At 38.6% G+C, this 14,705-nt stretch overlaps 1 protein-coding gene across 4 annotated transcripts in view; it reads left to right on the forward strand.

Annotated features, from left to right (window-relative positions):
- Positions 1-14,705, forward strand: part of IDE (insulin degrading enzyme) — a 74,049-nt gene that overhangs the window by 28,016 nt on the left and 31,328 nt on the right. For all 4 annotated transcript variants that reach the window (XM_064463838.1, XM_064463835.1, XM_064463836.1 and 1 more), the window contains exons 12-13: positions 12,428-12,530; positions 13,511-13,633. In XM_064463838.1, the coding sequence (XP_064319908.1) occupies positions 12,428-12,530; positions 13,511-13,633 (226 nt within the window). The remainder of the gene's footprint in view (positions 1-12,427; positions 12,531-13,510; positions 13,634-14,705) is intronic.

Here is a 14,705-nt window from a genome sequence, read left to right on the forward strand (position 1 = left end):
GATACCAGTACCATGTATGGCTCTGCCGGACCAACCAATGTGGTTGGAACGTGTGTAATGAAAGTAACAGGAATCTGCAGAAAGAAAAAAGTACAGATTCAAGGTTAAGACTGTTTAATGCTGCTCAGGCAAATTGAACTCCTTTGCTTTGTGACAAGCTTCCTAAATGGCATGAGGCAAGCACCTAAAACAAACTGTTCATAGCAAGCCAGTAATTACTCATTCCTTTTTATTTTCTTGAGTATGCTTAAGATCTTAAGGCCTGACTAGAGGGGTTGCTGAGCACCTGAATCCACAAACAACTCCACAGAAGCTTTGCTTTTAATTTGTGAGGTACCTTCCAATGCTAAGAATTAAAAAAAACCCAAAAGCGTTAAGATGAGCATCTAAAATGAATGGGGACTGTATAACTTTGCTGATCTCTATGCCTTGGCTGCCTATCTATGAAAATAATGTCTCTTGGGTTATTTTAAAATATTATCAGTTCCTGTAACAGTGCTGTGGAAGGGAAATTTTAGTAATTCTATTTATTCAGAGAAAGAAGTAGGTATTAGAGAATAAGTCAGGTCATACATTGAGCAACAAATGTAAAATATTGAATAACCATTTCTTAATTGTTCTGTGCACTGAACAGGGCATAGGTTTTGTAGGACAATATGTAAATTTGTGTGTGTGTATATTTATATTTACATGCCTATATAATGCGATACAGTTACTAATAGGTTGCTTGGGCAACAGTTATACCAGCACTTTGAAGCCTGATTTTTTTCATTATTATTTGGTTCTTTTAATAAATTTTTTGTGTATACTGTAGTAAATTGTAGTATTAAATTAGTAGTGTAGAGATATTATTAAAATGTGTGGAAACACAGAAACAAGCTCTTGCTTGTGATTCTGTATATCAGTCTTACTGTATTTGAACACTTGTTTATCAGTGTTTTGGAAGCCAGGTGTAAGATAGAAAAAGGAATAATGGGGTGTGTGTGCCTGTTTCTGAATATGTTCCACACTGAAATTTTCAGACAGTGTTGGATTTCTAGAGTTTATATATATATCTGGCCTTCTGAAATCACTGTGAAGTCCTTAAAGGTTTTGGCACAAATCTTCACTATGTTTGTTTGTGTGACAAAATCTGCCTTGTATATTCAGTCAGTTTAAGATGCAAGTTACTTTATTTTCAAACAATGGTATATTTCAAATAATTATTGGATAACATAGGACAAAATTGGATTATGAACTGTATTTGCAAATGTCATGGGGTTCTGGTGTTTCTAGGGGTAATGATAAAATAAATGGAGCTGCCTATGTCAGTGACAGTCGTTGCCATAGTAATTACTGCCCTTTAAAGAAGGGCCTATATCTTTGTGTGTGGGTGTGCATCTATGTGTAATGTGTGTGGGATACTGCAACTGAAGCTTGAATATTTTAAGAGATCATATTTTGAACAAACAATACTTTAAAGAAAATTTCAGGTTCTCTCTCCTATTGTGTTAAATACTTCTATTTTGAATATATTTTCATGTTGATCTACCGCCCAGATTCTTAGAAATTTGATATGTTACCTTTAACATAAAGACTGGTTTTGGTAATTAAAAGAGAGACTTCAGCTTTTATGACCACGGGACATTCTTCAACAACCATAGGCTGCTAGGAAGGGATGGACTCCGCCTGTCTGGAAGGGGCAAGGGAATCTTTGGCAGAAGGCTGTCAAACTTGGTGAGGAGGGCTTTAAACTGCGAACTCGAGGAGGGGGACAAACTGGCAAAGCTAATGCCATCACACACAGTAGGGGAATAAGACAGGACAACCTAAGCAGTTATAAAGGTGCTGTGGTGGCCTCATGTGATGGCAAGCAGGAGACCAACCACCTCAAGGGTTTGCATGGCTGTAGTGGGTCCTCATACACCTTTCCGGGGAAACCTGTGTGCTCAAGCACCTTTCTGAAATGCCTGTACAGCAATGCACGCAGCATGGGGAATAAACAGGAGGAACTAGAGGTCTGTGTGTGGTCGCAGTGCTTTGGGCCATGATCTCATTGCAGTCACAGAGACATGGTGGGATAGCTCGCATGACTGGAATGCGGTCATGGATGGCTACAGGCTTTTCAGGAGAGACAGACCAGTAAGACGGGGTGGAGGAGTTGCTGTTTATGTGAGGGAGCAACTGGAATGCATCGAGCTCTGCCTAGGAGTGGAAGGAGAACAAGTTGAGAGCTTGTGGGTAAAAATTAAGGGACAGTCAAATATGGGTGCCACTGTTGTGGGTGTTTGCTACAGGCCACCTGATCAAGAAGAGGAAGTTGATGAAGCCTTCTATGGACAGCTGGAAGTAGCCTCGCAACTGCAGGCCCTGGTCCCCATGGGGGACTTCAACCACCCTGATATTTGCTGGAAAAGCAACACGATGAGCCATGCACGATCCAGAAGGTTCCTGCAGAGCATCAAGGACAACTTTTTGCTGCAGATGGTAGAGGAGCCAACGAGGCGAGATGTGCTGCTCAACCTTATCCTAAAAAACAAGGAGGGGCTGGTTGAAGATGTGAGAGTTGGGGATAGCCTTGGCTGCAGTGACCATGGGATGGTTGAGTTTAGGATACTGTGAGGTAGACGCAGGGCTATGAGTCGGGTTACAGTGTTGGACTTCAAGAGGGCCAACTTCTTCAAAGACCTGCTAGGAGGACTCCCATAGGCTAGGGTTCTGGAAGGCAGGGGCGTTCAAGAGAGCTGAGCAGTATTCAAGGACCACTTCCTCCAAGCTCAAGATTAGTGCATCTGAGGGAGGAACACGTCAGGCAGAGGAGCCAGGAGACCCGCATGGATGAGCAAAGAGCTTCTAGAGAAACTCAAAGGGAAGAGGGAGGTTCACAGTATGTGGAAAAAGGGACTGGCCACTTGGGAGGAATGTTGTCACGGTATGCAGAGATGTGATGAGGAAAGCCAAGGCCCACTTGGAATTAAATCTGGCAATGCATGTCCAAGGTAACAAGACGAGCTTCTTTAAATACATCAGCAGTAAAAGGAAGACTGGGGATACAGTGGGCCCACTGCTGAACAAGGAAGGGGCCCTGGCAACGCAGGATGCAGAGAAGGTGGCATTGCTGAATGCCGCCTTTGCCTCAGTCTTTACTGCTAAAGGCTGTCCCTCAGGCACCTCAGCCCCCAGAGAGACAAATCTGGAGAAAGGAAGACTTACCACCATCAGTTGAGAAGGATTGGGTCAGAGATCACCTAGGCAGACTGGATCCTTGCAAATCCGTGGGCCCCGATGAGTTGCAGCCGTGAGTGCTGAGGGAGCTGGTGGATGTTCTTGCTGAGCCACTCACCATCATCTTTGAAAGGTCGTGGAGGACAGGGAGGTGCCCGAGGACTGGAGGACAGCAAATGTCACTTCCATCTTCAAAAAGGACAAGGAGGAGGATGTGGGGAACTATAGGCCAGTCAGCCTCACCTCCGTCCCCGGAAAGGTGATGGAGCAGTTCATCCTGGAGGCCGTCTCCAGGCATGTAGAGGACAAGAAGGTTATCAGAAACAGTCAACATGGATTCACCAAGGGGAGATCACGCTTGACCAACCTGATAGCCTTCTACGATGGTGCGACTGGCTGGGTCGACGAAGGGAGAGCAGTGGATGTTGTCTGTCTTGACTTCAGTAAGGCATTTGAGACTGTCTCCCATAGCATCCTCATAACCAAGCTAAGGAAGTGTGCGTTGGGCGAGTGGACAGTGAGGTGGACAGAGAACTGGCTCAACAACAGAACTCAGAGGGTTGTGATCAACGGGGCAGAGTCTGGATGGAGGCCTGTCACTCGTGGTGTTCCCCAGGGGTCTGTGCTCAGTCCAGTCCTGTTTAACATATTCATCAATGACCTGGATGATGGGACAGAGTGTAACGTCAGCAAGTTCGCTGATGACACCAAGCTGGGAGGAGCGGCTGATACACCAGCAGGCTGTGCTGCCATCCAGCGAGAGCTGGTCAGGCTGGAGGGCTGGGCCCAGGGGAACCCAATGAAATTCAACAAGAGCAAGTGCAAGGTCCTGCCCCTGGGGAGGAACAACCCCAGGCACTGGTACAGGCTGGGGGCTGAGCTACTGGGAAGTGTCTCTGCTGAGAAGGACCTGGGAGTGCTGGAAGACAACAAGGTGACCCTGAGCAAGCAATGTGCCCTTGTGGCCAAGAAGGCCAACGGTGTCCTGGGCTGCATTAAAAGGAGTGTGGCCAGCAGGTCGAGAGAGGTTATCCTCCCCCTCTACTCTGCCCTGGTGAGACCACATTTGGAGTGCTGCATCCAGTTTTGGGCCCCCCAGTTTAAGAAGGACGTGGAACTGCTTGAGCAAGTCCAGCGGAGAGCTACCAAGGTGCTCAGGGGACTGGAGCATCTCCCTTATGAGGAAAGGCTGAGAGACTTGGGTTTTTTCAGCCTGGAGAAGAGAAGACTGAGGGGGGATTTCATCAATACCTATAAATATCTAAAGGGTAGGTGTCAGGACGATGGGACTAGGCTCTTTTCAGTGGTGCCCAATGACAGGCCAAGGGACAACGGGCACAAGTTGGAACACAGGAAGTTCCAGCTCAATATGAGACAAAACTCCATTCCTGTGCGGGTGCCAGAGCAGGGGCACAGGCTGCCCAGAGAGGCTGTGGGGTCCCTTCCCTGGAGACATTCACACCCCGCCGGGACGCAGTCCTGTGCCCCCTGCTCTGGGTGTGCCTGCTCAAGCAGGGGGGTTGGTCGAGATGATCTCCAGAGGTCCCTGCCAACGCCTGCCATTCTGTGATTCTGTAATATATATTTACTTCTCTGAATACAGCTTAACCAAATTTCACATGAATTTGAAATTTTAACTGGTTTTAGAACTGCTTACAAATTATACATAAACATTTTTAAAAATACTGATCTAGTAAACAAGCTACATGTGCTTAATCAGATTTGATGTTTATTATAGCTTCAAAATGTGGCTTTTAATAATGAATGGAACAGTCAATATTATCTTAGGGAAGCATACCTTTCATAACGTAAATTGGGTCTTTGTTATTAGCCAGAGAACTTCGAAAGCATCTGCTTGCTTAAATTTTTAAAAATTTCTAGAGGAAATTAATATAAGTGAATACATTAAGGGACTGTTTAAGCTTATCAGGTGCCGCTGGATGCCACAGACCACTCATCAGCTTCTTGTGTTACTCCTGTTGTTGGCTATGGTGGCCGTTTCACACTCCCTTCCAGTTGACAGTACTTCTGCATAAAATAGCCATAATTATCTTGTTCAAAAGTTGTTAGTGTGAGAAAGGGAAGTGTAGAGAATGCAGGTGGAGGGAGAAAATTAAAGTCTAGAGGATGTGGTCAGAAGCACAGGAATAGTGGTAACAATTTTTAGAATAATTTAGAATGTTACATGGTGCGCTTTTTTCTAATAGGTAGCAAACATAGCTGTTTCACTGTTATTTTAAGGACTATAAGCCCATATTTGTACTTGCAGTTGCAATTCTGCGTTGCTTTTTGTCCTCTTTTTTTCTTTTTAAAAAAGGGGGCAAGTAAAGAGCAAGATGAGCAAGAATCTTCTTAGAGAGAGGGAAAAGTACTTCTAAAACATATGGAATTTAGCCATAACTTAGTTGAAACATTAGTAACCAAGGAAAATAATTGTTATACACATCTTTCGTTTATAGTAATTTTGTAGGGTTACATCAGTCTTCTCACATTTGACAAAGTGACTTGCTGGAGATGGGAATATTCTTTACACTTGGTAATTGTTGATTGTTGTTAAATTAAAAAAAAGGAAATTTTTTTTCCAAGATGGAACACATCTAGAGCAAATATCAACTGAAGATGATCAGTTTTATCAGATGAAGCATTGGTAGCACTGATCCTTCAGATAATGGAGATGTTTGATCTTTTCAAATCCAGTCTGTTTTGAATGCTGTGTATGTGACTTTTCGAGTAGCAAAATGTTTAGTATCATTTAGGCTGGAGAGGCACAGTGGTGAGGGTGTTTTGGAAACTAAATTTGATAGAATAGGTATGCTTCTCTGTACAGGAAGGTCTCAGAATTTCCATAATGGAAGGGTGATGTGGCATCAAGAAAGCTTGTGATCAGAGAGGGATGGTCATATAGTAGCTTCTGTGTATGTGGGTCTCCATGTAATCTTGGGCTTTAAATGTCTTGGGTCTCATCCTGCTTGCTTCTGGCTTGTTACCGTGCTTTCTTTTTGGATGCGGGAAGAAATATGTTGCCTATAATCTTCCCTCAGGACTAACCACATTGTCTCTTCACTTTACCGGGCTTAAGAAATAGATTATAATGATTATGTAATTTAAAGCATTTGAATAAAAAAGCTAAATACTGGGAGATAAAGGGACTTCCAAAACTGGAATATACCTGTGTTTATGGCCTCTTCAGTTTATTGTTAAAGAAATTATGTATATTCTTTTTGTTGCAGAGATTTCAGCAGGGCTTAAAGATAGTAAATATAGGTAGGTTAGTTCTCTGAAGCTTAAATACCCACAGCTATGCCTACAGCTGTCCTGTTAAAGCTTAAATATAAATACATACAAAATAGAGAGTGACCAAAGATTGATTAAATGCAGTTATAACAGCAGAATTCAGCAAAGCACTGATACTCTAACATGGATTGAATGAGGCCTGCAGGAGGCCTATAATGATGTAGCAGCAGGCGTACTTTGAGTTTGAACGGTATTTGGTCAGAGCAGTGATAAATGTGTTGCTTATTATGTGCGCACTAAAACTATGCTAGTGTTCGCTATTGCCACAACACCTGTACGTTCATATATTAGTTCTCTTTATGTTCAGACTCTTTGTCTTCTCCAAAACTATCTTACAAAAAGAAACCCGAAACATGGACCATGTTTAAGAGTCTTAAGTGTTGCTTTTTCCTGCTTCTCCAAATGATACATTTTTTTGAGTGTAGACTCAAAAGTTATAGTTGTGCTTGTATGTAGTTTCTGTGATAATACTGCAAGCTGATTTTTCTCAGATGTAAAAGTGTAAGTCCTTTCAATTTTAGTGGGAATTAAATGTTTTTATTCTGGGCATCAGGTGTTTAAAGATCCGAACTAATTAGAATTCCTTATTTTCATGTGATTGAAACAAATATTAACTTGTATGTAGTAGTATATTCCTTTTAGACGCATTTAAGCACTTATATTTGGCAATTAAAAGTTGAATGACTTTAGGAATTTTGTCTTTTAACTGAAATACTTTCAAGTATAATAAAATATAACAAGGAATATAATTTTATAGTATCTTTTATTTTAAATTGCTGGCAAGATAAAATATCTATGGGGAGGGAGGGAAACTTAGTTAAATATTATTAAAAGTGATTTCATGGTATGTTACAAAGATTTGAGAAAGCCACTGTGATTTGCATTTTTAGTGGGCTCTCTTGAAGGAATGTATTGAGTTTATAGATGCTAATAAAAGGGGTCCCCTTATGTCTTTTTTTTTTTTTATTACATCTGTATCTATATGCATGTAATGAATGAACTATTGGATTGATAGTTTCCTTCTTTTGTCTTTGATTGAGAAAATTGTATATACTAATAAAAAACTGTGGACCTGTGCTTTTAAATATCTATATGTGTTCTGGTTGTCTGCCATTTACTGATATTTATGCTCATGTTTACCTTTCTATTCTCCCTTTTAATGAAAGAATGGGTAAGTGGTACACCGTCTTAATTCTGCTTGTTGGGGTTTTTTTCCTGTTTTGTTTTGGGTTTTTTTTCCTTTCTTTTTATGCTTCGCATAAATTGTGTCTTGCAATGGTTTAGTTTCAATTGATTTTAATTTTTCCTTTGTATTGTGGTTTTATTTATAATTTCCTTTTCCAATTGGAATTCACCTATACTAAGGACTTATCTTGGCATATCTGTATTGGAGTAGCTGCATTCACAGTTGGAGACTACTGTTCAATGTCTCTTCAAAAAGTTTAGCTTTTTGGCTGTTATTTTCTTAACAAACTGTGTTTTTAAAAAGTATGGAAAAATATCCATACTCACAGATGGTAGCAAGTATCCATATGTGCTTCTGTTTGACTGAACCATAACAGGAAGTTTTCGTATTCTCCTCCCCCCTCCCACCCCCGCACGCTACTTGTTGCATTTAGTGGCTTAATTTCCCTGAGAGAGAAACCTTTTTAAGATGCAAGTATCATTTTTACTTGTTCAAACTGCATTGGGTTTTGCCAGCCATCTGTGAAGATAAGGGAATAGACTTGGCATGTGTCGCAATCTTAGCTGAAAAATGTAATTTTCCCATCATTTCCAATACAATTTTTTCCCCCTCATCATCTGCAGAATAAATGCTGTTATTAAAATTTAAGAACCTAGTGACTCATCAGATTAAACAACTAAAGAACATTTTCCCCTGGATAGTAAATGGACTTTTTTTTCCTCTCTTGATATCTGAAGTGTGGCACGAGTACTATCCTAGAGGGAAGAAAAATAAAATGAGTGCCAAATATGTTGTCACAGACATTTCTAAGGGCTGAAATTTCACAGATACGAGGAAACAGTTACTTCAGTGCAGTTGGTGATGCTCATCTCTGATAATAAATATGTTGCAAATACGGAATGTATGTGTTTGTTTTTTAATTGCACTGTATCCAAGTAAAGATTTTGAAAATCACTTTTTGTTCACTTATTTACCCCCTCAAACTATTGTGTTTATAGAGACTTAGTTTTATTGAACCCTTACAAATAACTGGTGCTTCTGCAGAATGATTAGAATGCTGCACCCCAGCAACACCTCTCTGCGTGTAGTTCCCCTCTTACTCTGTCTTCTAGTGAGATTTGTGTGGAAGTGGCTTTGAATAGCCTATGTTGCTTTGCATCAGTTTTACTGATGGTTTGGGGGGAAGTTATAAACAAATCTAGGATTTTGCTGGTTTTGCCTCCATCATGTTATTTTATGCATTTGAAAAAGATAGTGTAATTGTTTGCATTGTTTGCCAGTATAATAATTTGGAAGATGAAGTTTAAATTAGTTCCTAAAAAAAGCTATTTTTCCTTTTTAAGTATAAATTCATTTTTTTTGCAAAAATATGCTTTGACATGTCTGTTACCAAAACCACAAATCCTGTGGTCTCAAAGACTATCCCCTTTTCAGCCTTAAAAGGTTGAATTTTGTTACATAAATCTGGAATGTAATAGTTGATAATCTTTCCTGGAAGTACATTCATTTCAAAGCACACATTCTCTTCCCAAGTAGCACTCTTCTGTGGATCTGTCACTTGTAGCTTCATTTTCAGGAGAGTGAAAAACAAGATGGTATCTAGTAAAGATGTATCACATTATGGAAATTGTGCTTGGATTTGAAAATTGACCATAACTGAGGACTACAACAGTTTGCATGTACAGGAATGTACATACAGAAGTAAATTGCATTTGTAGTTTCAGCTGTGTTCCATGTTCATGAATGGCTCGGAAGCGTAATTGCACTGGTTGACTTTAAATATGTTATAAGCAGGTCCTATTAAAGATTGCCTGATTGCCTGTCTTGCTTTTCTGGCTCATTTCAATGCTGTCTTAAACCATGTGGGTGTTCATAGTGCTGTACAGCACAACATGGAATTGAAAAGCAAAAGTAACAGTACATAATTGGTAGCTTTACGGATGTATTATGATACACTTAAATAACTGCATAGCACTGTATTTCTACCTGTGGTGGTGCTTTTCCCCTTTTCTTTCCCTGTCCTGGTGTTCAGTGCTGTTGGTGCTTGTATCTTGATTTAGGTTGTAAGTCTCAGGCAGATGAAATGCCTCTTGGTTTGTTTCATGTGGTTGTGGGTATGTTCCTGAGAGCTCAAAAATGTCAGTAATCATTCCAGTAGTGAGTTGAGATATAGGGAAAGCAGGAGGGTCCCTCGAAGCAGAACTGCTTGAAGAATAACAATGCTGATTTCCACAATTTTATTTTCTGTATGTTGGGCAGACTGAATTATTTTTGGCTCTTTTGCTGTAGGAACATACTAAAAGTAATGTTTGGGTGCTTGGATTGTCACTACTGCTTGAGCATCTGCATATTGGAGAGGGGTAGAAGGGAAAGAATGTCAAATAAGAGACATCTGTGTATTGTATAAAACACCTTTGTCTTGCTGCTCAGACGGCATGATTATTGGAATATTATCAGGATAATCTTTTACCTTAAAACTCTTCTCTCTTTTTTTTTATTTTATTTTTCATTTAATGGATGGAAAAGCCTGGTGGGTTGCTCTGAAATTCTAATAGACTTTATGGTTTTTATAGTCTCTTAGCAACTTCATCTGTACGTGATAGAGCTTTTGCTCACCAGCTGTCCAAGTTAAAATGCAAAACATAATAGAATATTTCTATGGCTCATTTTAATGTAAACAACAATCTTTCTAATAGCTTTCACCTTTATGACCAAGCTAGTGTCTGCTGTGTTGCAAGAACAAATATTCTCAGGCATTAAAATGCTTAGTTCTTTGCTGAATATTTATTTGGTATTGTTCCTTTTGTATAAAAAATTAAATAGATGTAACATGCAAACAGATATGAAACCATTTTATATGAAGTCACAAAAATGTTAACCATTTCTATTGCCATTTGCAATGAGAGATTAAATAATTTCTCTCTTAAAGATGAATATTCTCACTTTGGATATTGCATAATTTTTGCAGAGGAACAGGGGTTGTTGTGTGCATGTTTGTGCTAATCATGTGGTTCTTCCAAAGGTGGGGAGTAAGAATTTCTCACTTCCTCCACTCAGAGGAAATCTAAGTCCCTGAAATGGGAGATTTGATTGCCCCTCTTTAGTGTGTATGCTTTAAAATATTGTCTCAAAGTCAGAGAGTCTGTGGTGCAAGTCTTGTTTCAGTTTTTGAATCTGTTGCTAGAGAATGTCTTAACAATCCCATGTGACGCCAAGATGTCACTTATTTAAATGCATCTAATGCTAGCTACTTAACACGCTGTTCTCCTACTAGAACTGCAATGCACAGATTAAATTATTAATAATTTTTAAATCTTCTTAATAGGGGAATCTAGAACTAAATACAGCAGAGTTCTGTTTTATTCAACATTCTTGGATGATTTAGTCATTTGTATGTAAACATTAAATGAAACAGCAGGGATGAGGACATAGGCATTTACAATATTAATAGTCCACATATTTAAACTTTTCAGTGTATTGCAAAATCCATCCAAGGGTATTCTCCGGTAACATATTTGTAAAGTAAAATACTATAGTTTGAGGCACATCCATCTGCCTATTTTGATTTACGCCCCACTTGGCCATGCACGTTAGAAATCTACAACAGAATGTTCCTGCCCTGAAGATACTGTCATTTAAAAACAAAACCAAACCAAACCACTTACATTGCATATATTTTGATGTTTTAATGTGCATTTTAGCTCTCTGCACAAGATTTGACAAAGTTCTTTACTGTGCTGTTCAGCATCTAGACGTTGTTAAATATATGTAGGAGGTAATTGTGCTACCTTTTTTCACCATTTCAGAATTCTTATAAACATCTATTTGGTGTTAAAGCTGGCTACTTATTTCCATCGAATACTCTTTTGTGCTGTAGGCTGTTAAAAAGAATTAAAGTTTTCTTGATACTTATAATGAAGACTATTGAAAAAATACTGAGAAGTTTGTAATTTTATTTATTGTGGATCTCCTCGTATTTAGGTGTATTTGTTAGTTCAAGGAGTGTCTGGATGATGCTCGTAGTCATGTGGTTTAGTTTTAGGTAGTCCTGTGAGAAGCCTGGAGTTGAACTCAGTGATCCTTATGGGTCCCTTCCAACTTGAGATATTCTGTGATATTCTGAGATATTCTACTAGGTTTCTAACTGAGTATAATTCTGTTGTATTGACTGGAAAATACATTAATCTTCCTGCTTTTCTCTTCTTCCCTTCAAAAACACTGAACAGAAAACAACAGGTATCAATCTGAAATGAGAGTATGAAAATGATACACAATGAATGGGAGAGTGAAACTGCAATAACATAATCTAAAATGCTATGTTCGGAATGAAATTTCTGTAGTCAGTATTTTCACATATTTGAGTGTTGATATAAGTGGTATGAAAAATGTTGTAATTTCATTAATTTTGTAGAAGATCTCGGGACTGCTTTCTGTGTTTTCTGGAACAAGGACAACGTCTAAAAATAGAAATTGCATGCAACAATAATTGCGTGTAACTCTAGGTTGTAACACTTGGGAAAACCAGGACAACTAAATGATGCTGATAACCTGATTTCATGGTTAACCTTAGTGTATAGTTCAGTATACATGTACTTGCTATCCAAATGTACTCTGTAATTGTCCAGGGACCATTTCCAGAAACAAATGCATCTAGCAATGGAACAGAAATAGTGCTCTGAATAATTTCTCACAGTCTTTTCTAAGACACATTCATGCCAAAGTGCTTTGTCTCTTTGTTTTCAGAGTTGCAATAGTTTCCAAGTCTTTTGAAGGAAAAACTGATCGAACAGAAGACTGGTATGGAACACAGTACAAGCAAGAAGCAATTTCTGATGAAGTAATTAAGGCATGTTAAACCTTTTAATATATTCTAATATCTGTAAGTGAAAGTCAGTGGTAAATTCTTTGTCTAATTTTCCATTTAGTTGAAGGGAGAGCTTAAATCTGCTGTTCTCATAGCTTGAAAATTGTACAATGAGTCTGTTTAATATTATGAGAAGTAAGGATCTTTTGTTAGTCTTCAGATTTCAAATATTTATTATATAGGACAGATATATTTTAATGGTTTTAAACCAGGTTAAGTACAGGGAGCGCTATACCATTTTTACTATAAAAGATCCATAATACACAGTGGCTACTTAAAAAATGTAAGCATTAACTTTTTAAAACTATTAAATGTTAATGAACTAATGTGTTCTTAAGAAAGGAATCTTTTCACAACTGCTCTATGTATTTGTGTTTCTGAAATTTATTTTTGCAACTTAGAAAATGAGTATACTTTGCCAATTAAATGAGCTTCTAAAAATCAGAACTCCAGCAAAGGAGGTGAGCAGATTCTTAACTGAAACTTGTTATTGATCTATTCTTTTAAGAAGAGATGGCTGTAAACTACACCCTAGAGCTAAACTGGACCTGCTGAGCATGCTTTGAACAGATATTGTGCAGGAGCACTTCACGTCGTTTTGCTTGTCCATACCTGTGTTCATGATTAGAATTCTTACTTTTATGTATTTAGTTTAATACCTTCATTTGGAGTTCACAGTAGCAGAAAGATGAGACGTAGAACCACCTTCCACTCTACTGCAACCTTTTAAAAATTATTTTTTATCTTTTGTCTTCCTTGTAGGAGCACTTCATCCTGCTGATAGCCTACTCCAACTTGGTTTCCCAGATTTTTCTCTCTTTTCCTGTTATCTTAATACTATTTACACATAAGTTAGTGGAACACATTCTAAAATATTTTGTTACAGCATAAAATAATGAAGTATATATCCATTATTTAAGCAGAAATTCTACTTAGCCTCGTTGTTTCTCCTGTTTATCTAGAAATGGCAAAATGCCGACCTGAATGGGAAATTCAAGCTTCCAATGAAGAATGAGTTCATTCCTACTAACTTTGAGATTTTGCCATTGGAAAAAGATGCGACACAGTATCCTGCCCTTGTCAAGGTAAGTTACCTGTATTTGTTCTGTTTGCTAGCTAACAATCTGGGAAGTTAGCAGTTAATTTCTGTGTGTTTTTTAAATACAGATCAGGTCGTATTCCAAAGCATAATAAATAAAAAAGTACAAAACTTAAACATATTACTAGAAAGACAGTAGAAAGTTCATTCATGCTAAGCTTTGGATTATGGCTATTTGAGTTCCTATGAAAATGAATCTACAAACTCTCTTTGCCCTTTTGAAAGTGTGTTAACAATTGATAGAAATGGTGTTAAAGCTCTTTATTCAGCAGAAGGGTGACTGCCACTCCTACTTTCTTTTTGCGTAGTGTTTGGTAAGTCGAGGGTGTAGACAAGGCTATTCTTTTGTAACTGTGTATGGAAAAAGCTTGCGATTGCCTGGAAAAAGGGAGAGAGAAACATAAACGTGTAAATACATATCACACTCCAATCTCCTGGAAGCATCATTTAATGATCTCAAGATGATTAGCAAATGTCAGTTTTTCTGAGTACCTAACATTTACTAAAAATTACTTCTCACTAGTAAAGCATAGTTGTCTTTGCTAATGCTCATCTCTGTTCTAGGCTTAGTTGGAGGGTAAACAGGCAGAGTCTCCTGCAATTACATGTTGTGCTTCGGCCTGAATACTCAATTCAGGAATACTTTTTGCACACTAGATTAATATGTCTACTTTAGTGCAAAGACATCCTTCAGGAAAACATATTTGTTCTGCACAGGGCATTTTAGGTATATACTTGAAGCAATATTATTAACAGAGAAGGACTTTGAGTATATGCTTATGTTCATCCCGAACTGAAACGCTAAACCTCAGCAGGGACGCATACTATAGCTCTATTAACACTAATTGGTTTGCTACAGAAACCTGATGGTCCTTCAGTGCTTCTGTAGCAGTTGGGCAATTGATCTACGCAAAAGCTTTGCTTTAAGGCATCATTGCTTTAGAAATGCATTTGCTTTTAGTTTTTCCTTTCCCTTTAAAATATGTTTTCTGAGGAAAAATGTTTTTAATCTTCTGTACCTCATGAAATAGATATTATTCTGCCTGTATCGCTTTTAC

Source organism: Phalacrocorax carbo, chromosome 12 (assembly GCF_963921805.1).
Source record: "Phalacrocorax carbo chromosome 12, bPhaCar2.1, whole genome shotgun sequence".
Classification (NCBI taxonomy): Eukaryota; Metazoa; Chordata; class Aves; order Suliformes; family Phalacrocoracidae; genus Phalacrocorax; species Phalacrocorax carbo.